Source organism: Ascaphus truei, chromosome 4 (genome assembly GCF_040206685.1).
Source record: "Ascaphus truei isolate aAscTru1 chromosome 4, aAscTru1.hap1, whole genome shotgun sequence".
Classification (NCBI taxonomy): Eukaryota; Metazoa; Chordata; class Amphibia; order Anura; family Ascaphidae; genus Ascaphus; species Ascaphus truei.
Genome location: NC_134486.1, coordinates 398,890,176 through 398,916,390, shown reverse-complemented (window position 1 = coordinate 398,916,390; position 26,215 = coordinate 398,890,176). Strand labels below are relative to the sequence as shown.

The 26,215-nt window shown below is 43.4% G+C and overlaps 1 protein-coding gene across 2 annotated transcripts in view; it reads left to right on the top strand.

The window, feature by feature from the left end:
* Window positions 1-26,215, top strand: part of PTK2B (protein tyrosine kinase 2 beta) — a 219,192-nt gene that overhangs the window by 57,188 nt on the left and 135,789 nt on the right. For both annotated transcript variants that reach the window (XM_075598620.1, XM_075598619.1), the window contains exon 2: window positions 21,125-21,361. In XM_075598620.1, coding sequence (XP_075454735.1) covers window positions 21,170-21,361 — 192 coding nt within the window. In that variant the 5' untranslated portion in view covers window positions 21,125-21,169. The remainder of the gene's footprint in view (window positions 1-21,124; window positions 21,362-26,215) is intronic.

Below are 26,215 nucleotides of genomic sequence, written 5' to 3'. Positions count from 1 at the left end.
TGGGTCCATTACTACTGTGAAGCGCTATGTACACTAATGGCGCTATATAAATAAAGACATACAATACAATACAATACAACGCCCACAAAAAGTAGCCTAACGCGTTTCACGCTGCCCACAGCGCTTTATCAGGGGGTCTACTCCACGTGTAATTTATATCCAGGTAAGAATATGCTGTTCATATCTTTTCAGCTTTCATAGGGATGTGGCAAATATAAACTCCTGGTTTTGATATCTTGTACTGTACCAATATATGCACCCTACACTGTGAGTAAGTGTGGTTGGAGTGTCTATACTTAGGGGTATTAACCCCTTGGATACGTTTATTGCTTAGGTATCCTCTGCTATCCCAGTTCCATGTACTGTGATTAACTGTGGTCAGAGTTTCTTTACTCAGGGAGTATTAAACCCGTGTGGGGTCAAGGAAAACATCCCCACATATATGAGTACCCCCCATTTTTAGGTATGCTCCACTGACAATATTTTTAATTTTCCCGTTTGTATATATATCCAATACCCTGTGGTTTTTTTTGTAGATTATTAATAAAAATGTATTATTTGGAATTTTACCACTCACTATGACTGGCTGTATAGGATAATTTATATCCTGGATTAATGTTATCCCCCAGCTAATTACTACACACGAGTGCAATATTTGAGGGCTTCTTGTGGTGGGATGAATTTCTTTAATCCTCACCTCCAGTGTGTATATATATTCATAGGGATGTGTCAATTATTCAGATGTTGTGTTTCATTATTTGGGATAATGTCAAGCTGTATCTGCTTCTAGCAGCTTATCTGTGTCACGTGCCTATTCTTTGAAGGACAGTAGAACGTGCTGGCTGAGATGCAGTGTCTGCTGGGTGACGGAAGACGCCAATTATCAGAAAGAAAGTGAGAAGACACATAGCCGGGTACAATTAGTTCTTTTAGCACCAGTGTCACGTGGGTTCATTTCACAATCTGCCAACGAGACAGCTGTGAAGATGCTAGAAAATTATGATAATATTAACACTTCCATTGCTAAAAAGAGAATCCTGGAAGAAAAGCAGAAACTCAACGCAGCACTATTGATTTCATGAATATTAGGAACGTTAGCCGTTAGCTTGTCGTATTAAAAATATATTAAACTTAAAGTCCTTCGCAGCTCATTGCACAAAAATAAATAAATAATCAAATACAAATCTAAGAGGAATTGTGTAAACAGAGTATATTGTACAGCAGTACTGTTAGTTCAATGACCGCATTTTATTCACTCATGATTACCTATATATATCGAATGCTTCATTCTCCGGCGTCACCGGGACATTTAAACGTGCAGGAGATACCAGCACCCTGTACTGGGACCTGTATCTGGCGGAGCAAGGGCCCCCAGGACCTGAAATTTATGCAGTCAAGCTCCGGAGACCCCCTTCTTTAATTCTATGCAATACAAATAAAATAAAAGCAGCACAATCGCCGGTTAGAGAGGCATAGCGAGGAACTGCTTCCGTCTGCTCTCACTGCGCAGCTCTTCCGAACTGATGCGGCCCGGTAGGATTAATGCAGCGGGAGCCCCATTCAGAACTGCTGTGTTAATCCTGAAGGGTATCTAGTCCGGCCGCGGGGAATCTGCGAGCGGGCAGTGGTCGGGCAGTTTTGCTCGGCGGTTTCCTTGACAATAGGTCTGGCTGCATCTGAATCAACTAGAATGTTTTTTTATGTGTGGTAAACTCTATAGTGTAACCCCCCCCCCCCCTCATAAAGGTTTACAAGAAGATTGGAGTGGATCGGGCCCCACGTTGTGTTGTCATGGGATCATAACAACATAGCGAGTATATTAGAGGAGGGGAAGGGTCAAGAAGGCTAGGTTCCTGGAGGCCAAGAGGAAAGGAGCCTGCGGGAGAGTAGATGAGTAATGTTTATAAAAAATAATAGCACAGACAAGCCCAACCCCCTTTTATTATGTTATAGGCAGGGACCGTACCCTTTAAGTTAGGATCCCTGTGACAGGATGAATGAACGTCACCAGCCATAGCAAACCTATGTGTAGGCTTGCAGAGCAGCAGTGATGAGGTTAAGTTTCAGTGGAGAAGGGCTGCTTAATTAGTCTGACCCCAGCTGCATAATCAAGGTGTTTTAAAACCCCCAGCCTGTACACACATGCAGGCTAGCTGGTCAGGAGACAGGACTGAAGTACTGAAGAGATTACTGCTATAAGGTCTGTTTTCAAAGTACATGTGTGATGAACTGTCTGTGTCCTGCATGCTGAAGAGAAGCTGTCTTGTTTTCTATGCTGAGGAGAAGCTATTTTGTTTTTGTGTGCTGTATGTTTTTAAGGCTCAATAAATAAGCCTTATCAAGAGAACCCGCGTGTGTGGTTGCATGTACCCTGCAACAGAACCCAAAATAAGGAATGGAGTCCTGAATAGTTAAGGAAATGGAATACGGCACGCCACAGAGGGCCTCGGGTAAAAGGGTCCTCGGGTGACGGCAGATCAGCAATAACCGCGGATCTGCACTAATATTCTTCATCAGTCTGTATGGAAGTGGCAGACCCCAAACAGGCTGAAGGTATTGGGTCACCTTAGAAAGACCCGCCAGGATTCCCGCAGTAATCCGAATAATACCGATTATGATGCCGAAGCAACAAGGGGGGGCTGGTGTCCCACACCTACGTAAAGCAACTAAGTCAATGTACCTCCATATGAGGTTAAGAGTGGGCACTGATGGAAGAATGACAGTTGTATGACAAAAGTTCCTGGAGCCCATTTTTATACATCCTTGCTCCGCATCGCCCAGCTGCTTGAATCCAGCCCCTGAGTCAAGGTAGCCAAACATTGCACAACGATGTAAACTCTCTCTAGGAGCCGGGCAGGCAGGGTTACGATAGGAATTACTTTGAAGCCCTGTACTTCCATCAAGTACAAGTAGAGGAACAACAGTGGCAGCGTAGGACATTTGTTCATGGCAGTTTTGCCGCGGCGTAGGGGCTGCGAAGAAGCCAATCGCCAACGGCAACTCGGTTGTGGTGAGATGTCCGCAACCAAATGTCTTATTCGGTTACAGTGGAACCTATATTTATGTGCAAAATGCTGTAGGGTTTGCAAGTGTACTATGTAGTACACATACAAAGTGCTGGGACAGTATTATAACACATTGCTAGTGGCGAGCGCATGTTTGTCACAGAAGATAAAAACACTGAAGTCACACAGATGGGTTCTTTTTGTGTTTAGAAATCAGCTGGTTTCTTTTCTGTTTCCCTTGTTATTAACGGGTCAGGCTGATGCTTTCTATTTGTGTTCCTAATGCTCAATGACCTATCAGATTAACAAAAACCCATAATAAGTGTATAACGCCCACTTGTAACTGTAAGACATCCTCCCACTGCCTACAGTGCTGTGCTAAAAGGAGATTATGTCCAGGCTGCTGTTCACATTGAAAGGTACTGAGTGGGAAAATAACATTTGTACATGGATCATTTTATTTTGTTTAAAGCAATTACAGTTTATAATTAGATCTCTATGTTCTTTTTCAAGCCCCACGTTTAGTTAAAATTTTAATTTTCCTCTGTTTCCTTGGTCAGAAAACAATTGGATGTGAAGCTGAAGGATTTATTCAATTTTCTTAATAGTTGTTTTGTAAAATAGACACACTACTGATTGCTAAATTGGTTAATTGTGTACGTGTTTTAATGTATGGAACCCTAACTGCCCAGCTCTAAAGGGGTTACATCGAGTTGGATATATACTGTACATGGCAGTGCTCAGTCTCGCATACCTGACCAGGGTGCTGGTTCGGTGCAGGCTGGGCGTGGATATGCAGATAGAATAAGGATGGGTGCCAGGAACATTTATAGTACAAACAAGAGCTTTATTCACATCCGCTGCTAATGCTCGTCATACAAAGAACAGACTTCACTTCAGACATTAACTGGTGGAAAATAATATGTGTTTTTTCCCCTGGTAGCTCTCACTCCTACGCTGGGACGTACTCTTGCTTGTTTCCCTTATTAATAGTTAGATTGGCAATCTCCTGCATAGTGTCACTTCATCCATGCATATTGGATCGGGAGTTTACTTGGGACCTTCGGTGGGGCAGATTCGATTATGCCTTGGAGCTACTACTCTGAGAACTCCTATTAAGCAATGCTCACTCCTCTTCCCGAATGAAAACAATCTTGGGCCATTAGTATAGGCGCTAACTATATAGGGCACGTTCATTAACGGAAAACAATAAATAGTGACACAACAGCCTTAATACGCATTATTATACACACAAACCTAGATACAGGACTCACGGTGAGGCTTCCTTCTGAACTCTGAGGAACCTGCTTCCAGAACATAGGGAGGATCTATATATACCGTTCTATTTCTCTATAGTGACATCATTGGTCACAAGACATAAAGGAGAAGCTATCCCTTTCTACAGTCATCCATCATCACATGATGGGGAAGGTCGTAACCTGAGTGATCCGACATAGTTATTAACCCATTAAGGCTGTTAACCCCTTATACCAACTAGTTGTTTCCAAAGGGGGACTACATGTATTTGCTAGTATATCTTCCATAAATCATCTGCTTTTTCTTTACAAATGACATTGTGCAATTTTTTTGTGTGTGTTTGGTTATTAGATGTAAAATTTCAAAGGGCCTACGGAGGAGTATCCCTGTTAAAGCTGCAGTTCAGTCTTTTTTTTTTTTTAATTTATTTTTTTACTTCAATAGTTTCATGTGTGCAATCTCTAATTACCTAAAGAACTGTATAGCTGCAGGTCAATTCGTTCTCCATGTATTGATAGGCAACATTTGGTGACATACTGTAATTAGTGAAGGGATCTGTTTTTCTTCTGCTTCTTTCTCTCAGTGGAAGCTTATGAATATTCATGAGCACTCCTGCACTGACATGTGCTAGAGGGAGGGCAGGGCTGACAAAGGGGTGTGCCAGGGCTTGTGACAGGACATGAAGGGGCAGTGCCTTAGCAAATGCTTGTTAAAATAGAATACAAGAAAATTGGTCTTTCAAAGTTGTTTTTTTATAAACAGAAAATGCTAAAAGTATTTTTTCTTACTACAGAACTGATTTCTTAAAAAAACCAGACATGCAGGATACTGACTGAACTGCAGCTTTAAGCTGTTTTTGATGAGGGTTGTCCACCTCCTGTAAATGTTAATTAATAATGACATTTATTTAAACATGATGAGGTAAGCAAAGCCGCCCTTCATTTTGTAGCAAGCAAAGAGGGGTGGTTGGTTCTTTTTTCCATGTAGTAACAAAAGAGGGAGAGGAGTACTGTAGGTGGTACTGTATGTTACCTTTTATTTGACCAACAATTACTGTAGTTGATGTTACAAGCTTTCGAACCTCTCCGGGTCCTCCATCGGGTATAGCAGAAATACAGAAAGAAAATCATTTTATAAGGAGCCTCTTGCTTCTCTTAATTCCCTTGGTGCCTTTTTTTGATCTTGTCTATTTTCTCTACTTTAGCCTGATTTATTTATTCCTACAGCTCGCTGTTTTAAACCTATAGTCTCCAATTGGTAGCTCGCTATCCTGATATTACTGGAAAATCACTGTAAAGTTGGCTTGTACATACAGTACACTACTGTATATTTCATTAAGTAATAATCTATTTGCATTCAGGTTATAGGTACATTTGCTAATGTGATTCCTAATTGTAACTCGGGCAGAATATCACTTTTTAACCCCTTATCTGCCAACAGCTCTAGCGTATGCGGTTACTATTGGTAACCTTAGACTGCAGTGGTCTCCACTTCCTTTCCTGAACATTTAAAATTGCAACTGCTCAAATCTCCTGAACAAAAAAACCCATCAGTTTTGAAAAATAAAAACATCTGCAGAAAGGGAAATATGTGATTTTTTTTTTGTTTTAAGTAAAAAAATATGCAGAGCAAAAATGGCAATCAGCGCACACATCCGATTTCATTTGCACCTGTTGCAAAGTGCCCGCTACTGTATGTGACGTGTCCAAGCCTTCTGCAAAGTCAGAGAGCTCAAAGTGAAACTCTATTAGCAGCTTTCCTACATGTGCTGTGCTTTATTTTTGTTTTGTTTTTAACGTGTATTTGGTTTAAACACTTCTGAATAACCCATCCATAGAAATTGCTACAATAACATAGTTTGAGATGGGCGAATCTTTCGCCAACATTCACTGTGAATATGGCGTTAACTTTGCAGCTGTGGATATTCACAGTTTGGATCTAACAAGTGACGTTCACTACCTTTTTGTACAATGCATGCAATACCAGCAGCCACCACAGCACATTCAATGGCCAATGTTTATACATTTGATTCGCACAGAAGTTTCAGAGCCTGATATACATGTAGCCAGGTCCCCTTTGGCTCCCCAGACATTCGGTTCTCTCTCTCTTACTTGTGACAGCGTGAGGGCAGTTGCAGGGGTGATCGCGTCATCGGGGGCTCCCGGCGACATCAGCTACAGGGCACCGCCATCTTGGGTGCGTTCGCACATGCGCGGAAGCTCGCGCACGCGCAGTGTAGCCCCAGATGCAATACGGCAGCCATTACAAGGAGTGAGAAGAGGCGCTCCCTAGTCAGGGACATCCCCCAGTTCGCACATGCGCAGTTAGCAGCGGCGGCGGCCATTACACAGAGCGCACGAGGCCCCAATGTTAAAGAGAGCCACCAAGGACTACAATTCCCAGCAGCCTCTGTGGACTGCACTTTCACCCTGGTCACAGGCAGCCAGACAGCCAATAAGGCCTCATTCAGGGTGCCAGAGACAGGAGTTGGAGGGAGGGCGGGAGGGAGGGCGGCAGTTTGCTGGGTGATGTGTGTTCATCCCCAGCAGACTGTTTCAGGAGTTGAGGAGGGGGCGGGGCTACACACGGCAGCTTAGGGATCCAAGCTGCAGTCATGAAATCATTCTCAAGAATGATTTCATTGGCTGCCTAGGTCCCAGTGACGCTGCTGCAGCTTCAAAAAACGAATTTTTCGTTTCTTGAAACTGTAGCCAGCTTCAATTCCTGGCTTCGGAGACAACCAGTATTCAATTTGAAAACTTTGTGTCCCACGGCAGCACGCACGGCAGCACGCCCTCCCTCCGAAGCCTGCACCCTGAACGAGGCCTAAGGCTGACAAATTCTCATGCTGCAAAGTTGCAACAATGTTGTGTGAAGACAGGGATTGTCAGTTAGGAGCTGGGACACAGAGAGGGGAGGGTGTGTTTGTGCAAGGAGGAAAGTAGCCTCCTGCACTAGGCCAGAAGTCTCCCCTTAGCCCCAGCTAGGCCCTACTCACCTCAGCTTGTGGTTACTACAGGGACTCCCCTTAGACTTGGGACAGGGTCCTGTAGAACAGCGGTGCGCAAACTGGGGGGCGCGACCCCCAGGGGGGGCGCGAGACTGCCGACGGGGGGGCTCGGGGTTTACAGAGGCACCGCGCGCTTCCCGAAGGCACTTAAATTAAGTGCCAGGGGAGCTGCAGGGCCTCTGTAAACCTAACTTACCGTGGCTCCGGCGGCTTCCTCCCTACGTCGCCATGGCAACGCGGCATCAAAATGACGCTGCGAGGTCATGTGACGTCACGTTGCTATGGCAACGTGACGTCATTACGCCGGTGCGCGGGTAAGTTGGGGTTGGGGGGGGGGGGCGGGAGTGAGGGGACAGCCGGCAGGGGGGCGCAGGGAAAAAAGGTTTGCACCCCCCTGCTGTAGTACCTAGACAAGTGAGGGTCCAGCCAGGAACCGTGGCTATCCTGGAAATTGCTGTGAAGGTATAACATCCTCTGCGTTAGCGGAGATAAGAGACATTTTAAAGGTGGATCACTCCATGCGGGAGCCACCCACCGTTGAGGCGGAGGCATCATGGACCATCTCCTGGAGCAAGCAAAGGTCATCTGCGCACTCGGTAGCAGGAGCACCGGGCAGGTATTATCCAAGTCACCAAGTGCACCACCTATACACTTCATCTTAGTGGGCAGCGCTGTTCCACACGTGGGTGGGGTTGTGGGACTCTTGGGACTTTGGGTACAAGGACTTTGGGGATACTGTGTAAGGAGGTTATAGCCCAGTTAGGGGCAAGGTTATAGCTGCCAGCTAGTGGCAGAGGGTGGCATATATATCGTTGTGCATACTGATGATGTTGCACTGTGAAAGTATGATACTCTGTGTTGTGTTGCTATACAATATGATGTGATGTTATTGTGTTATTTGCTCGTTCAGTAAACCTTTTAGCCATAACCGTGCTGTATGTGGTTTCTGGGTGGGTTCCTGTGCTAGGCCCATTCTATAGTCCTATAGAATCCTACATAGGTGGAGGCGCTGACCGACGAGAACGTTCCAGAGATTCACCCCAGGCTCTCACTAGCGGAGGCTCAGGCCTCCTGTGAGCCTGACAGGTATAACGCACCACACCAGGTAACATTAGCTTCCCCGCACACACACACTATATGCGATTGGGTGGGGGGCGGGGGGGAATACCCGTTACATACAATTCCACATTCTCTGCGAGGAAGCTGCGATCCGCCTCTACTTGTTCTCCTCTGAGAGGAAAGAGGAAAGGCGGATCACAGCCTCTCAGTCTGCAGACAATTTGCAGCAAAGAATTTTGCAACATTCCCCCATCTGTAGACATACAGTAGAGGCAACTCTTATTCGAACAAAAACCAGTGGCAATTCCCCAAAAAACCCAGGAAACACCCAGGTACATTCTGAATACATGCCTAAAACTTTCCTTAAACTAGCCCCAGCATTTCTGCATTGATTAATGGCCTATCAGATTAACAGCAGATTATCAAACTGAATGGGACTGCCAGGGATCCCTGCTGTGTTAATCCTATGGGTCGTTAGTCAATGCAGAAATGCCTTAAACGTGCCTCAAACTAGCCCAGAACATACCCAGCACATACCCAGCACATACCCAGAATGTAACCCGGCTAGTTTACGGCAAATGTTAGAATAAACGTTGCCTCTACTGTAGTTAGTATAATATTCTATATGTAATATATTGTTATACTGTACATTGTGTGGAAGAATTGACTGTCCAAAACACATTCTTCACATTGTTACCATGTTACTGTATGTTGAATCAGCCAACAATGTCATTCTGACTGAGCCAATGTTTGAGCCACCTGTGCTGAAGCAGGGATACCCTTAAAACATAACCTGTTGGTGGCCCTTGAGGACTGGAGTTGACCACCGCCTGCTCAGCTGACGTGCCCCGTGCTGTCTGCGGACTGAGAGGCTGTTCTTCACCTCCACTTGTTCTCCTCTGAGCCCGGCACAGAGGAAAGAGGGGAAAGGCGGACCGCAGCCTCCTCGCAGTGAAATGTGCGATAGAGAAAGATGAGTCCTATGTGAGAAGTGGAGGGGATGGAGCAGTTTGAGAAAGAGGGTGAGTGGGATCTGTGACTTGTGAAGGTGGAGTAGGCTGAAAATAATGGCGAGTATGAAATGTGACAAGGGAGCTGAATGTGGTCTGTTCAAAGAAAGGGCTAAGTGTGGTGGGTTGTGCTCATGAGGAGGGCGTGTGTGGTGCAGGTGTATATGAGCAAGAAGGGTTAAATATGTTCTGATGAGCTGGGATGCCCCAAGATTTAAAAAATTCCTCCAGGGTTGACCATGCCCAAAAAAGGTTTGAGAACCACTGCCTTAGATGTATAACAGCAATTGTCAACCTGGATTCCGCGGACACCCCTCAGGAGTTCTGTGGCTGCCTGGGGGGAGAGCTGGGACACCCAGTGGTGTGGCAGCACTAGACACAGTGGCTCCCCAGCTTGGCATCAGCATCCCGGTCACTGCAATCCTTCTTCTCCCCACTCCTGTCAGCGCTGGAATTCACATCCATCTTCCAGCCAACAGGTGGAGGGAGCTGCAGACCGGCACAGCACCGCAGTATGTACTCTTTGCCCCAAGTAGGTGTGTGTGTGTGTGCAGAGTGTAAGGAGGGGGGGGAGGGACGAGAGAGTGTGCGAGGGAAAGTGTGAGGTGGGGAAAGAGAGGGAGGGAGAGTAAGGGGAGAAGAGAGGGGAGATTAAGGTAGCAAGAGAGAGGGGGGAAGAGAGAAAGGTGGGGACAGAGAGAGAGAGAAGTGTATGGGTCGGAAGAGAGGGGGACAGTTTAAGGGAAGAAGAGAGAGTGAGGAGTATGAGGGGGAAGGAGTGTAAGGGGGTGAAATGAGGGAGAGCGCGTAAGGTGGAAGATGGGGAAAGAGTGTAAGGGGGGAAGATGGAGGGAGTGTAAGGGGGGGAAGGAGCAGAGATAGGGAGTGTGAGAGGGGGAGAGAGAGAGACGAATGGGCAGGGGAGAGAGATGGGCGGGGTGGGGAGAGAAAAGAGAGACGGTTGGCAAGAGGGGTTGGGTTCCCCAGAATTTTACAATCTAATTCTTGGGTTACTTAAAAAAAAAAAGGTAGATAACCACTGTGCTAGAGATTAAGAAAACAATTATGTTAATGCACAAAAAAATTAATTGCAGGAAATCATCTGGGAACAAATACTAACATTATACGAGTTAAACTCATAGGCTTCTTGGGAAGATTTATTCTATTAGAAAGTATCCCTTACCATCTAAGTAATTGGGTATTTGGAAATTTGCCATCTCTTTTGAAATCAGAATTTGAAGTCTGTCAAAGTGATGATTAAGGCTGCAATCCCACCAGAATATTTGACAGTTGTTTTCTTGCAGCATTGGACTGGGGGGGGGGGGGGGGGATCTTCTAAAGCTTTACCATGATATTTTCATCTCCGAGGACCTCCTGGTTCAATTACTGGAGTTTCCTGCGGGAATTTATATGGCTGTCCAACAGGAAGACGCAAAATGATGCTGCAGCTTCCTATTGGTCCGTGTGACAACTTCTACGTTGTTTCCCCTGGAGAAAGATGCAGGTAAGTACATCTGTAAATATCTCGGGGAAGGGGCGGCCCCCAGAACAAAAAATAGCACAGTTTAGGTGTAAAAAATAAAACATCAGGCGTGATTGCTACTTTTACTTCGGGGTGTACGTTTTTAGTGAGGTCCATTCACTGCTTTGTTAGTTTCTTTTATGTATTCGAGGACATACTTGAAAATGAGCTGTAGCGTGACACTGTTCCCCAGATCCCCACACAATTCCCAATATAACATAGAATATCACAGACGTTATACACTGTAGGATTCAATGGCAGTGTTGTTTGTAGTATACCGCAATAAAGTCCAATATATTACACCATAAAGACCAATGAAACATGCTACATATGTAACTTATAAGACACACACAGCCCCTGTAAGCTCAGAAACTAAACCCACCACATCATACCGTATATATTTATCAAAAAGGCGTGCTACTGAGATTGTGACCTCCAGTAATACCACAAAAGACAAAAAGCCTCCGTGCCACATCCCATATGGTGACAATGTCCCCATGGAATCGAATTTGTAAAAAAAGAAAACGTAAAAAAATGTTGCGACTGCATTTTGGATAGAAATGTGTCCCTAACGATTTCTGGGGAGATGGTGTAGTATGAGTCCTCTAGTATCGTATCTATGAAATAATAATAATTGTTTGTTCTTGTATAGCGCTGCTAGTCTTACGTAGCGCTTTACATTTTGCAGACACGGTCCCTGCCACGTAGAGGCACGGGGAGATAAGGTGATAGGTTCCCCTGCGTCAGAGTCAGTGTCTTTACTCACTGAGCTGCTCCTTATGATCTAGCCTTTTTTTCCTATGGCTTGTACAGATGTAGTTTGTGACATTGATCTCTGAGATAACACAACATACTCTGTTGTTTATGGAAAATAACAGTGTTTCCATAGGTTTCAATGTCCGTGCTGGTGCATAGCATATTCCAACATATCCCAACCGAGTTAAAAATAAGGCCCGCTACTTCTGTATCAATTTGCCTGGTTATTCCCATAGTACAGCCAGTACTATCAGAGACAGTGAATCCCCTGGATTGACATTTACCTTTTTTTTTATAGAGTGAAACAGTGGAACGCCCTCTGTGTGCACAGTATATAAAGAAAGACCACAAAGGGTCTGAGACAACTAATATGGGATAACAAAACAAACTAGCAATTTCCACAGATAGCAATAGAACATTTATTGGCACGTTTTTCAGATGTTTGTCAAAAATATTAAAACTGGCAACGTAGAAATACAAAAGCTGAATTGTAAGAACAGTTTGACATGCTGGAAAGACGCAGGCAGAAATAAATACATACATTCTCCAAGTGTGTATTATCCAGAAACGGCTGTCTGCAATAAGAACATTTAAATATAGCTTCTTGGCAGGGAATTCAAGCCGTTGAAATTGGTGTTAATTTCTTTTTATGGGTTTACGCACGTGTGGCAATTATTTTTAAGGGTCATAAAATATTCTACTTGGATGTGAAAGAAGAATTAGCTTTTTGTTTCATTTGTATTATTAGTTTATAGACAATATTTTTTTTATCTGGTGTCCTTGCTTGGAATTTTCCCACAATCCCTGTAGAGCCATAGAGATGCGTGGATGACTTTCTCAGAGCTACAATGTCTACTGTGTCTGTAACTTTTTAAAGTATTAAGGACCATTACTAAGCTGCACTATTCCGTAGCACACTTTCTGGCGCTGGAAGACCCTTGATGCTCTGGAAGACCTTCACAAGCCCATTGAAAAAATGGGTTTGAGGAAGCTGGGGGTGGAGGGCGCATGCGCGACTGATTCCAAGATGGACATGTAAGTGTTGATCTCCGATCACTCACAACAGCACACAGATGATAGCAGGACTTTCCAGCAACAGAATCGCACCCAAAAAGCAATGATCAGAATGCAACTGATGCCGCTGAGGGTTTGGAACCCCAGAACCCAGAGGTATATATACCTTCTTTACAAAAAAATTCGCTGACACTGCTCCTCACTGAAAATGAAAATGGTGCCTCCACGTGTGCAATTGGAGGTTGAATCAGACATGGACTCAGAGAGGAGGTCGAGCATCAGACATGATTTAAAGGCCTGCGTGAAAGATCAAAAGGACCTTCCTGGAAGAACTCCTACAGAGAGCCCCAAGTGACCTAAAAGCAGATATAAAATGGTAGAGACGAGAACCTCAGTAGTTGAAGAAGCTATGGAGACTGTAAAAGAGAAGCAAACACTGTGGAAACTGATATCAAACAACTGAGCGAGCAGATTTTGTAACTCATAAGAGAAGACAGAAAACAGATCTAGGAGAAAACATAAGGGTAAGGAATGTCCCTGAAACCATCACCCCTGAAATTATTAGACCCTACAGTATATGCAGAGACCGTTCCAGGACATTCTGCCAGAAACCCCCATAGACAGGCTTGAGCCAGACAGGGCACAACGAGCCCTGAGACCAAGAGAGTCTGATGGGGGAGGCCTAGCATAAATATCTATGACCTAAAAACAGGGAACGACACTCTAACATACAACCCCCTAGATATTAACAGAGAGTTTGTGCAATACTATAGCAGTCTCTATAACATTATCCCACCAGAACAAGAAGATAAATCTCTGTGAAAGAGCATAGAAGAGTATTTGACATCATGCAACCTATCTACCTATTTTGGTAGATTATTCAATAACATTTTGGAAGGAGCAGGACTACCAAGTGATCTACTAGCGGCCTCAATAATAGTAATCCTAAAAGAAGGTAAATACCCCTCACTATGCCCAAGCTACAGGCCTAAAGTATATCCCTGATTAATACGGACATAAAGATCTTTGCTAAAATACTGGAAACATGTCTCAACAAGGTTTGAAACACACTAGTACACCATGACCAGGTGGGATTTACACCGAGAGCCAAGCGTCCGACAACATCCGTAGGACTATCAACATAATGCACAACAGCAACAAGAATCAGACACTGACTGTAATATTAAGCCTGGATGCAGAAAATGGCTTTTGATGGGGTAGCGTGGCCTTTTATGTTCCAGGTAATGAGAAAAATGGGCCTACTCAAAAGATTTATAAGAGGCATGTAAACGCTATACTCCAACCCCACGGCTACGGTATGCACATATGGCCAAAAGTCAGCACTCTTTAAAGTTACAAATGGCACACACCAAGGATGCCCAATGTCCTCTCTATTGTTCGCACTATGCATAGAAGCTTTGACTTCAAAAATAAGATTGAGCACCAAAATAACAGGAGTTCCCATATTCGATAAAGAATATAAGATCTCCCTATTTGCTGATGACGTCCTACTTTCACTAACCAACCACAAACCTTATTTGTTTTGTGGTTGAAGAATTCGACAAACTATCTAACTTTAAAATTAACCATACTAAATCTGAGACCCTGAGTCTAGATATCCCCATAGCTGACACAAATAAGTTGAAAAAGAAATTCCCAATTAAATGGAAGCCCGACAAAATAATCTGGAGTATAATACCTAAAACATACCAGGAACTCTTTGAACGAATTACCTTGAACTTATAAAAAAAAAAAACTAAAAAAGGACTTCAACATATGGAGTAAGCACCAAATCTCATGGTCATGGAGGATAACGTAAAGAAAAATAATCCTCTACACCTCCTATTTTTGTATCTTTTCCAAATCCTACCAGTCCTGGTTCCACCAATTCACATCAGAGACTTGGAAAATGAGGTAACAGAAAGGATTAAGAACAAGATGGTGGCACTGCCAACCCTCTACAGAGGGCTGTCCCTAGCATAATTGGCAAGATACTATGAAGCGGTCAGATTGCGCCCACTGATTACTTGGTTAATGCAAATAGGCACTAAGCCATGCGTAGACATAGAGAGAGCAGAGATGAAGACAACGTATATGTTGATCACACTATGGCCCAGTAGAGGCCCACACAGGCTAAAAGACACCCGCTCATAGAACACTCTTAAAATATTGGACAATGGCTGTAGAAATAAATAAATTTCCTCTGTTCCCTCACCCATGACCCCAATAATAGGCAATCCAGATTTCACCCCAGCCCCCCACCCAAGCTACTGCAGCAACTTGAAAGCAGCTGGCCTAACTAAAGTCAAATACATCCTAATTAGAGGCTGAATTAAATAATTCCAGGAGATACACAGTGAACACTTTCCACACAAACAGCTGTATCAGTACTTCCAAGTGAGACATTATGTCACATCAATTCAGCCTAAAAAGGAAATGCGCCGACCTCTAACACTATTTGAAGACCTCTACTCCATAGAAGAGTACATTAAAGGGACAATAGTACAACTCTACCAAGTTTTATTACTACAAACTAAAGAGCAAACAAACCAAAACACCCAGGACAGGGAGTGAGATACCTGTATAGCTCATGAATTGGACAATGAGGAATGAGGGGACATATACAATCAAGTGACCAAATCATCTAGGTGGTACTACAGTATAACCCGTCTCCACTGCTTTCCAACATCCACCCCTTATGCTGGCACAATTGTGGCCACAGAGGCACGTTCAAACATATGGTGGTCATTCTCCAAGATCACCCTATTCTGGGGAAAATAAAAGGGTTCACTTTATAGTTACGTGTATTAAAAGCTAGGAAGCTGAAGCTCTGTGTTTCTCGATTAAACAAATGTAGAAGTCATTACTGGAAATGTATCAGTCATTTTGAAGCAAAATTGATTCAAAAGGCATACTTTTAAACGGACAATTCTTAGTGTCGCTGTACCAAGGTCTTTACGCCAACAGCTTCTCCGTGGACATCAACATTGAGGGTTAATAAAAGGGAGAGGAGTTACATGATGTACGAATTAGAAAGATATGTATCAATCTCTGTTTCTGAGTTTTAGTTTTTATTCTTTGTATTCTTCCAAAAAAATATAGAATTTGATGGCAGATAAGAACCTAACTTAACCCACCTAGTCATCCACTAAATCTGTAGCAACAAACTTTTCTGGCATCAAATTAAACTTTTTCTTATAATTGATGCAAACTCTAGCCGAAAATCATTGTTTTAAAACTAACTTTTTTTACATGGATATATCACCCCCTTATAGTTTTGTTTTACAGGGAATAAGTTTATTGGTTGTTCATCTTGCCAAATTACTGACAACGCATATTTTGAACATATCCTGCTTTTCCAGAAATCTAAAGCTTTACAATTGAGTTCATCATTTGGTATTTTCATGTCAAAAACAGAGCTCCTCATACTTCCAACCAAACCTGGCCCTACTACCTCCTTCCACATTACTGTTGGGAGTACTATTATTCACCCAGTAGCCCAAGCACGCTGCCTAGGGGTCACACTCGACTCCTCTCACATTCTCCTTTCACATTCAAAACGTTTCTAAAACTTATCACTTTTTCCTCCGCAATATAACAAAGATACGCCCTTTCCTTTGTTGCTTGACTGCTAAAACTTTGACACAGGCCTTCATTCTCTCCCGTCTCGATTACTGTAACCTTGTGCTGTCCGGCCTTCCTGCCTCTCACCTGTCTCCCCTACAATCTATCCTAAACACTGCTGCCAGAATCACTCTACTCTTTCCTAAATCTGTCTCAGTGTCTCCCCTGCTGAAATCACTCTGCTGGCTTCCTATCAAATGTCGCATCTCACACTCCATTCTCCTCCTCACTTTTAAAGCTTTACACTCTTCTGCCCCTTCTTACATCTCAGCCCTAATTTCTCGCTATACAGCATCCAGACTCTTGCGTTCTTCTCAAGGATGTCTTCTCTCTACCCCTTTGTATCTAAAGCCCTCTTCTGCCTTTAATCTTTCCTATTGACTGCCCCACACCTCTGGAATGCCGTTCCCCTTAATACCCGACTAGCACCCTTTCTATCCACCTTAAAGACCCACCTTAAGACACACTTGCTTAAAGAAGCATATGAGTACCACCGTGGCTAATGCTATACACATGATACATGAAGCTTGGCCCCCTGCAGATGCACTTACCAGAATTCCCTCCTTTTGTCTCTGTACGTTCCTCCTACCTACCAATTACATTGTAAGCTCCTCGGAGCGGGGACTCCTCTTCCGAAATGTTCATTTTTTGTATGAAGCACTTATTCCCATGATCTGCTATTGGTATTATTTGTTATTTATATAATTAAACTTAAAGTGATTTGTTACCGGCGCTAAACACATCCAATCTGTGATTAAATAGTGCACAAAAATAAAATAAAATTCAAAATAATTGTGTCAAGGTGATCACTGATCAAATTCTCAACCTTCCAGGAATATGTACAGATTCCTTTCAATAGTAGCTTGTCCGGGATGGGAAGGGAGCGAAGATAGCAGGGATACACCATGAAAAATAGAAAATGAAAGCATACAATAGTGCAAAAAGTTTTTTTCAATCTGGATAAAGCATATATGTCTTGGCTCTGTAGCAATGCCTACTTACAGCAGGTCAATTAGTAAACCGCATTGATTATTTATATAATTGTCACATGTATTACTATTGTGAAGCGCTATGTACATTAATGGCGCTATATAAATAAAGACATACAATACATTTTTTCCCTTTCTTTCCTTACCATACATGGGATCTTTTCCACATATATTCCTGTAAGTTACCTCCTGTATCTATGTGAAAATTCTACAGTACGGTAATGTGTTAGGCGTCTAACATCAGCAGCCCTGGCATGAAACTCCATTGCCATTGTTTTATATCATTCAATATTCAGCTGACATTATAAGTATTGGAAATATAAAATTATTTCGGAAGTGCAGTCTACCAATTGAAACATATATAACTAGAAAGATGTGCTGTGCAGACTGTGTTTCTGTATTTGGGCGTTATTCGTTAAGTTGTAATAGTGCTGATCAGGGCTCTATGACATGGAATCCTTTCATTGGAGTTTCCGTGCGATAATTCTCTGATTGGCACTATTGCGGTTTAATGAATACCCCCTTTGTCTCTCCTAACAGTTCTGCTGGAATTAACATTTTTACTTTTTAATTCTTAGCCTAATCCATGATTTTCCTTTGAAAATATATTGGACTACAGTGTTAATTTCACTAACAAAAATAATGAATGGACATATGTACTGTTTATAGTGAGATTGTGTTAGATGTCATCAATGATTTCCCCTTTTTTATTTATACACAGCTATGTTATGTAGTAGTATGTGTAGAGGATGTTATAAAGATTTCTTAAGTGGAAAAGCCAAGCTCTAGTTTGAGTACCAGCTCTGTGTAACCTTAGGCTGGTTCTATAGTGCGGGCGCGCGTTACGCTGTGTGTGCGCCTGCGGCAGTTTTAGTTGGCTGAGGATAGCCAGCCATTCTATAATGGGGCCACGTGTGCGCACGGCAGGGAGCTTGGAGCGGACCGACGAGGGAGAATATGAGGAAATTAATGATTTTGCGCCGCTACCGACGCTGTAATGTGTGTGTGTGTGTGTGTGTGTGTGTGTGTGTGTGTGTGTGTGTGTGTGTGTGTGTGTGTGTGTGTGTGTGTGTGTGTGTGTGTGTGTGTGTGTGTGTGTGTGTGTGTGTGTGTGTGTGTGTGTGTGTGTGTGTGTGTGTGTGTTAAAGTTCAATAAATAAAAATTATTTTTATTACAAGATTTTTTTTTTTTTTTAAATATTATTTAATACATAACTCACAATCTCTACACATATACACACCCATATACACACACACACACACAGTACCTTCACTCACAGCATACACACGAAAAGCATGCGACACGTGCACGCGCGCACGGCCTCACACAGTATAGAACGGCCCTTAGGCAAAGTCACTTTAACTCTCCAGAACAGGTATTAGGACCTAGAATATAACTTCTCAGGGCAAGGATTCATTGCATCTGTATTTTCTTATTTGGGGCAGATCTGGATGTGCTGACGCACTGCATTGTAGTACTATTCTGAGAATAGAACGTGACAAACTTGACGGTGGTCCTTTAATAAAGATGGACGAATGTGTCATAATTTGAGTGGAAAATGTTTTACCGTTTTCCTTGCAACATCCGAGGGCGATTTTGAGTGTTAAAAATGCAGGCGAATGACCCTCAAACCGCCGTCGCTTTCACTTCCCCCTCTCTTTCTGCGAACGTCACATCAGCTCCTGACTGTGTAGACATTCTATTTTGAATGTCTATATTTTATTCGCCCAGACGTTCCAGACCCCGAAATATGGAGAGAGAGAGGTCACAACATTTGCAATAGACTGTGTGGTGGTGGCTGGTGGTATTGCACACAGCCGAACGGGGGTACTGTAGGCGAATGTTACTCTTTAAAAGCAGCAGTCCAAGCTGGCATTTAAAAAAGAAAAAGTTCCCTTTAATATGAGCATCAATACAATCCACACAATGATAAGTAATTAGCTAAGTTGCCGATCGATCTGTTCTCCTTTGATCGATCGATCGAAGATTCGGCTCAGGGGTTCACTAAATGGCTGCAGAGGAGTATTGACTCTATCTGTGACTTTGTAAATGGTTTCAATAGAAACAAAAAAGGCTTGTTACATTATAATACAGTAAAAATGTAATTCAGAGTTGTTTAAAAAAAAAGTATTTTCTCACAGTACAGAACTGATTTATTTAAAAAAAAACCACATGTTGCTTGGTCCGCAGCTTTAAAGCAGTTAGGTTATGGAGCTCATGGAGAGATCAAATACTACAGGTGAGAGACAGGAGTGAAACAAGATACAGCTGTATTTTACGGTGGAGAGTAGCAGATCTTCTACCAAACAGGTGAGAAGACAAAGAAAGGGACGAGTTGTGGGGAGCAGTGTGTGAACTCAATATGGTATTATATATGGGTGTAGTGAAGAAATAAGAGCTTTAATTAAACTAACAGGTCTGATAAATCATATATTTAGCCTGTGTAAAAAAAAATAATGACTGTTTTGTATTTCATATATATTTTGGGTGTTATGGATGCAATAATTTACTCACACATTGCATGATATTGATATTACAGCATATGGTATTTATACGATTAGTGGCACAGTTTACTAGTGTTTCTACATCTTAATAAAAATAGCATGTTCTTGTATAGCGCTGCTAGTTGTACGCAGCACTTTACAGAGACATTTTGTAGGCACAGGTCCCTGCCCTGTGGAGCTTAAAATCTATGTTTTTGGTGCCTGAGACACAGGGAGATAAAGTGACTTGCCCAAGGTCACAAGGAGCCAACACCGGGTTAATCACTGAGCCGTTCCTTCTTCACATCTTACTAACTTCTTAAAATGACAAATACTGCATTAGTACAATATGTTTGTTTGCAATGTCCGTAGAGCCAGTATGCCATGTACACCTTAGAATAATAATCCTGTACACTAGGGTGATTGGTTAAATGTTCTCTTGTGGAATTGATGTCTCACAGCTGCTGGAGTAGATAAGGGTCTGGACCGCACTCTCTGTCAGCTGTGCCTGAAGCCTCTCTCTACCGGTCTGGATCTCCACCAATTAAATCGCGAGCAGCAACCCTACGTGACCTCTACGCATTTCTCACCGCAGTGCAAAACGTGAAGCTGTCACGTGAGGTTGCTGCAAGCAGTTTCATTGGTGGAGGTCCAGACCGGTAGAGAGAAGCTTGAGGCACCGCTAACGGAGAGCACGGTCCGGACCCTTATAATACTCCAGCAGTTGCGTATCCAAATCTCCCGGTCCCTGTTCTCACCATTTTTAACACATTGTACTGTAAGTCTTTTACTTTGTATTTACACGTTGTTGTATTACCATGTAGTCCCTTTGGAGGACTTTTTTTCAATACATATATTACATCATACTAGTTCTCCCTGCGCTTTCTGTTTTTTTGTCTCTGTGCTACATTGTGAGCTCCCTTAAGCTTCGCTTAATGTGCCTGGCGACGCAACGTCGCTCCAAAACAAATCCATTGAATCCGTCGCATGCGCTTATAGTAAGCGCAACGGAGCGACAGAGCGACCAAAAATTTGGAAGCCAGTGAAATTTGTTTTTTTTAGAGACAGTCGCCACATGTGACTGTCTCTAAACAAATCAAAGAGTGCTGCCCTCCTCTTTGGTGACGTCACTGGCCTTGTTGCCTGCGGCGTCGCTTAAAACTAAAGTTTAACTTTCGCCAGTGGCAACGGCGACAGGTGACCTCATCGGTCGCGTCGCTGTCGCCGGCACTATAAACGTGGCCTTAGGAGAGCTCACGTCACAGGAGATTTTGGAGTTCTCCTATTAAAGGCTGCACGTGAATCACCGTTTACATCACACATGTATGGGAGAGCACCAGTGTGGATTTCCTGTTCAGAAGTCTCACAGCTTCCCACTTGTTCTTTCTTCACAGATAAGCAATGCTCTGTTCTTAGCTGGCTGATCCCTTGGTCCCAGGATGTCGCTGGACCACATAAACCGAACGCGGTGGGGCACCTTCACTGGGACAGATGGACCCTCGGAGATGCCGTTTGATGGAGAGAACAGTAAGGAGGAGATGAGGATCCTCAAAGTGTGCTTCCACAGCAACAGCTCCAACCTTGTGAAGAACTTCAAGCTGGTGAAGTGCAGCATACTGACGGAGATACGAGTGAGTTACTGTCCCACTTTGTCATGTACAGAAGTAGCCCGCTGCAATGCATTAGAATTTTCAATTGGATACATCAGGTTTCTCCCTAATATCCTCTCCTTCTCTCCAGCTATTCATGTTTTTCTCCTCTCTGCTTGTCCTCTATATGTTCTTATCCTCACCATGCTCTCACCCCTTTATCCTGTCTCTATCTCACTCCCTCCTTTCTCTTTCCCCCATCTCTCATACCATCCCCCCCCTTTTCTTTCTCTTTCCCCTCTTCTCTCTCTCCCCCCCGCCCCTCGTCTTCCTCCTCACCCCCCTCTTCAATCACACTCCCCCAGTTCCCCTTATCTCTCTCTCTCCCCGCCTCTTCTCTCTCACTCCCCCTCCTCTTTTCTCTCACTCCCACTCTCCCCTTCTTCTCTCTTTCTCTCCACTTACCCCCTTTTCTCTTTATGGAGAACATGGACAGCAGGGATTCAATGACCCACCAGGTAAGAAAGATATATGTATCAGAATCAAGAGATCACTTGTAGATGCATTACTGCATATGTGTCAATATTAGGTACAATGCAATAAAGCCAATCAACTGCTTGTGTCAGGCTGCACCAATGGAGGCATTTTCTTAGTATTAACTCTATTAATGCCGGGCACACATGAACATCGCTCTAGATTTATACTGTAGCTGGCTTCATCAACATTGGAAGGGCTGTATGATCTTCAGCTATTTGTGTTTTGTTTTTAGATATATCCATGTAAATAATTAGCCAGATGTGCTATTATCTGTGATATTGAGTTGCAATAATAAGATGAAGGTTACATGTTCTAAACAATTCCTATATTCTTACATTTCACATGGACTTTGTTTACAGCAATAGACATTCTGCTGTTATCAGATGGGACACCTAACTGTGACAACAGCAAGGCACTACAGAAGCTTTGTTTCCTTTCTCCATCACTCCCCCTCTTCCCCCAAACCCTACCTATGGAGCAGGGCGTGTGGGGCGTGCAGAGTCTTACCCGGTGGCCAAGGAGGCCCACCCAGGCAGATAATTGCTGAAGTTGGATCCGCCTTCCGGTGGGGCCAAACTTCAGAGTGAGGACCGCTGGGGCAGTCCCCCTCCAGCCCCGGGTAAGACCCTGCCAATACCCTGCTCACAGGTAGGGCTTAGGTGGCAGAGCAGAGGAGGCAGAGTGAACTCTTCAGAACTGCCGGAACACTGATCCGGCTGCTAAAATAAGTTGCCAGAACGGCCTTTCTGGCACGTTCTCGGCCCACTCTAGCACTGATTAGAACTAATTTCATACAAAGCAATACAATGACCTCTTATGAAGGAAGCTGCAGCTTTCTTTCTGCATTCTTGAACCTTGACAAACTGCTCCGGCATGAAACGCGTAGGTGGTGCGTTCATGTAGTTCCTGCTGATGGAAGTCTGCAATAAATAGCTGATTTTTTACGTTGGAGTCTGCCTGGGGTTATTTCTACTTGAAGTCATTGGCTGTGCTCTGGTTCCTGCTTCACCACATTGCATTCTTGAAAGCCTAAAATGTAGACACTCATATCTCTTTACTAGAGATGTGTGAAGCTGCTGAGATTCACTTCATTGCAGTTTCGATCAAACTTTTCAAAAGTTTGCAAAAGAGGTCAAAAACTTGATAGTGCTTCTGCTGCCAAAATTTGTGCCGAAAAGGCTAAAATGGTTAAATTCGCTATTTCACTTTTTAAATGAAGCAAAATAGCTTCCCTGTGACTTAAAAAAAAACAAATTAATCGAATTTTGAAAGTGAAAGTAATCAAAAATGCAATGGCCTATTTACTTTTTAGCATGAATCGAATTTGACACAAACTTTTGTATCAAAGTGAACTTCTTCGCTGAATCAAAATAGGTGATATTTGCCAAGTTAGATTAAGCGAGCAAAAAGTTTGCACAGATCGACCCTTTCCTGTTACATCATTAAAAAAGGTTTGACCATTTATAAAAAGGCGTAGAAAAATAATCTGTTTTTCAAAGTAGAGCATTAGAGAGTGCACATTTTATAGGGTCGTTACTGAACCCTAATTTACGTTTAGAAGTGGAATGCCTCCTTTCATTGTAGCCAGTGGCTGCACCTTTAAAATATGAAGCAACTATTAGGTTAAGGCCCCTTGTCAACTCCCAAACTCTGCTATTGTCAGTGTAGTGGCAATATTGGCAATTTCAAGAAAATATGCAGTGTTCATATATTCTGCTTCTTAACGCCGAATTGCTCACCACAGAACACTAACTATACTACACAGAATACTGAGCCTTCCGAATAATTCTGTCCAACATTTTTACATGCACCCTAAAAACATATTTTTTCAAATAAAGACTATGTTTAGAGTTTATCTGACATACTGTAGTCATCCTTTATTCCCCATATACAGTATCTTGCCATTGGATACTATTACAATGGTAGTGGTACCACTAAGAGCTTCTTTCTGTTTCAAGAGGGTTATTCTTTGTTTAGGAACAAGAAGGTATGTATGTATGCATGTCTTTATTTATATAGCGCCATTAATGTACAGTACATAGCGCTTCACAGCAGTAATACACGTGGCAATCATATAAATAACAAATAATACAAATAACACAAAGGGAAGACGTGCTTCAGACATAAAAGTAAAGTCTAGGAAAAGGAGTCCCTGCTCCGAAGAGCTTACAATCTAATTGGTAGGTTGGTAGGAAGAACGTAAAGTGACAGTAGGAGGTTGTTCTGGTAAGTGTGTCTGCAAGGGGCCAAGCTTTATGTATGAGGTTTAAATTATCAGCCATGGAGCTACTCATACGCTTCCTTAAGCATGTGTGTTTTAAGGTGGGTCTTAAAAGTGGATAGAGAGCGTGCTAGTCGGGTATTGAGGTGAAGGGCATTCCAGAGGTGTGGGGCATTCAGTGAGAAAGGTTTAAGACGGGAGAGGGCTTTAGATACCAAAGGGGGTAGAGAGAAGACAGCCTTGAGAGGAACGCAAGAGTCGGGATGGTGCATAGCGAGAAATTAGGGCTGAGATGTAAGGAGGAGCAGAAGAGTGTAAAGCTTTAAAAGTGAGGAGGAGAATTGCATGTGTGATACGGGATTTGATAGGAAGCCAGGAGAGGGATTTCAGCAGGGGAGACGCTGAGACAGATTTAAGAAAGAGTAGAGTGATTCTGGCAGCAGTGTTTAGGATAGATTGTAGGGGAGGCAGGTGAGAGACAGGGAGGCCGGACAGCAGGAGGTTACAGTAATCGAGACGCGAGAAAATGAGGGTCTGTGTCAGAGTTTTAGCAGTCGAACAACAGAGGAACGGGCATATCTTAGTGATATTGCGGAGGATAAAATGACAGGTTTTAGCTACCTTTTGAATGTGAGAGGAGAATGTGAGAGAGGAGTTGAGTGTGACCCCTAGGCAGTGTGCTTGTGCTACTGGGTGTATGTTAATACTTCCAACAGTAATGTGGAACGAGGTAGTAGAACCAGGTTTGGGTGGAAATATGTGGAGCTCTGTTTTTGCCATGTTAAGTTTCAGTCGGCGGAGGGCCATCCAGGATGATATAGCAGAGAGACATTCAGAAACTTTAGTCTGTACAGCAGGTGAAAGGTCAGGTGTTGAAAAGTTAATGTGTGTCATCAGCATAGAGGTGATATTTGAACCCAAGAGATGTGATTAGGTCACCTAGAGAGAGTGTGTAGAGAGATAAAAGAAGAGGACCCAGGACAGCCCTGGGGTACCCCCACAGAGATCGATGGAGAGGAGGTGTTGGCAAAAGAGACACTGAAAGTACGATGGGAGAGGTATGAGGAGATCCAGCATAGAGCTTTGATATAAATATGAGAAGAGGGTGGTCCAGAGTATCAAATGCTGCAGAGAGATCGCGTAATATGAGCACAGCGTAATGACCTCTGTTTTTGGCAGCATGGAGATCAATAGTTAATTTAGTGAGGGCCATTTCAGTGTACTGAGCAGTGCAGAAGCCAGATTGTAAAGAGTCTAGGGTTTCAAAATGGAGCAAGCAAGAGAATACAAGACGTTCAAGGAGTTTGGAGGCAAACGGCAGGAGGGAGACAGGCCGATAGTTAGAAAGACAGGTAGGGACAAGCTTGCTGTTTTTGAGTAATGGTATAACTGTTGCATGTTTGAAGGAAGAGGGAAAGGTACCAGGGTAGAGGGAGGAGTGTGTAAAAATGTCTGTGAGCGTAGGGATTATAGTAGGAGCAAGAGGTTTTAGGAGATGGGAGGGAAGGGGGTCAAGAGGGCAGGTGGTAAAGGGAGAAGACAAGATCAGCAATGACACATCCTCCTCTGTGACAACAGAAAAAGAGTCAAGGAAGGCAGGAGGAGAGATAGAAAGAGGTGTAGGATGGGAGGAGGATACAAAGGGGATGTCCTGACGTATGGATTCCACCTTTTCCTTGAAATTGTCAGCAAAGTCATGAGGTGAGATGGAGGAAGAAGAACAGGCAGCAGAGGGTGGTCTGAGTAGGGAGTTAAAGACAGAAAAGAGTCGACTTGGGTTAGATTTCTGCGTGTTGATTAGTAAAGAAAAGTAGGTATGTTTAGCTTGAGAGAGGGCAGAGTTGAAACAGGACAGCATAAATTTGTAGTGAAGAAAGTCTGCGAGAGTGTGAAATTTCCTTCAGAGACGTTCAGAGGAACGAGCGCAGGAACGCAACATACGCGTCTGGGAATTTAGCCATGGTCTGTGGTTAGAAGGGCGAGAACGGCAGACAGAAAGCGGGGCACGTAGATCAAGAAAGGAGGATAGGGCAGAGTTGTAGTTCCTGACCAGGTTGTCAGGGTCTGGAGCAGAGCTGAGAGGGGAAAGGGAGGAGTGTAAAGTGGACTCAAAAGCTGGTAGGTTAATAGAGCTCAGG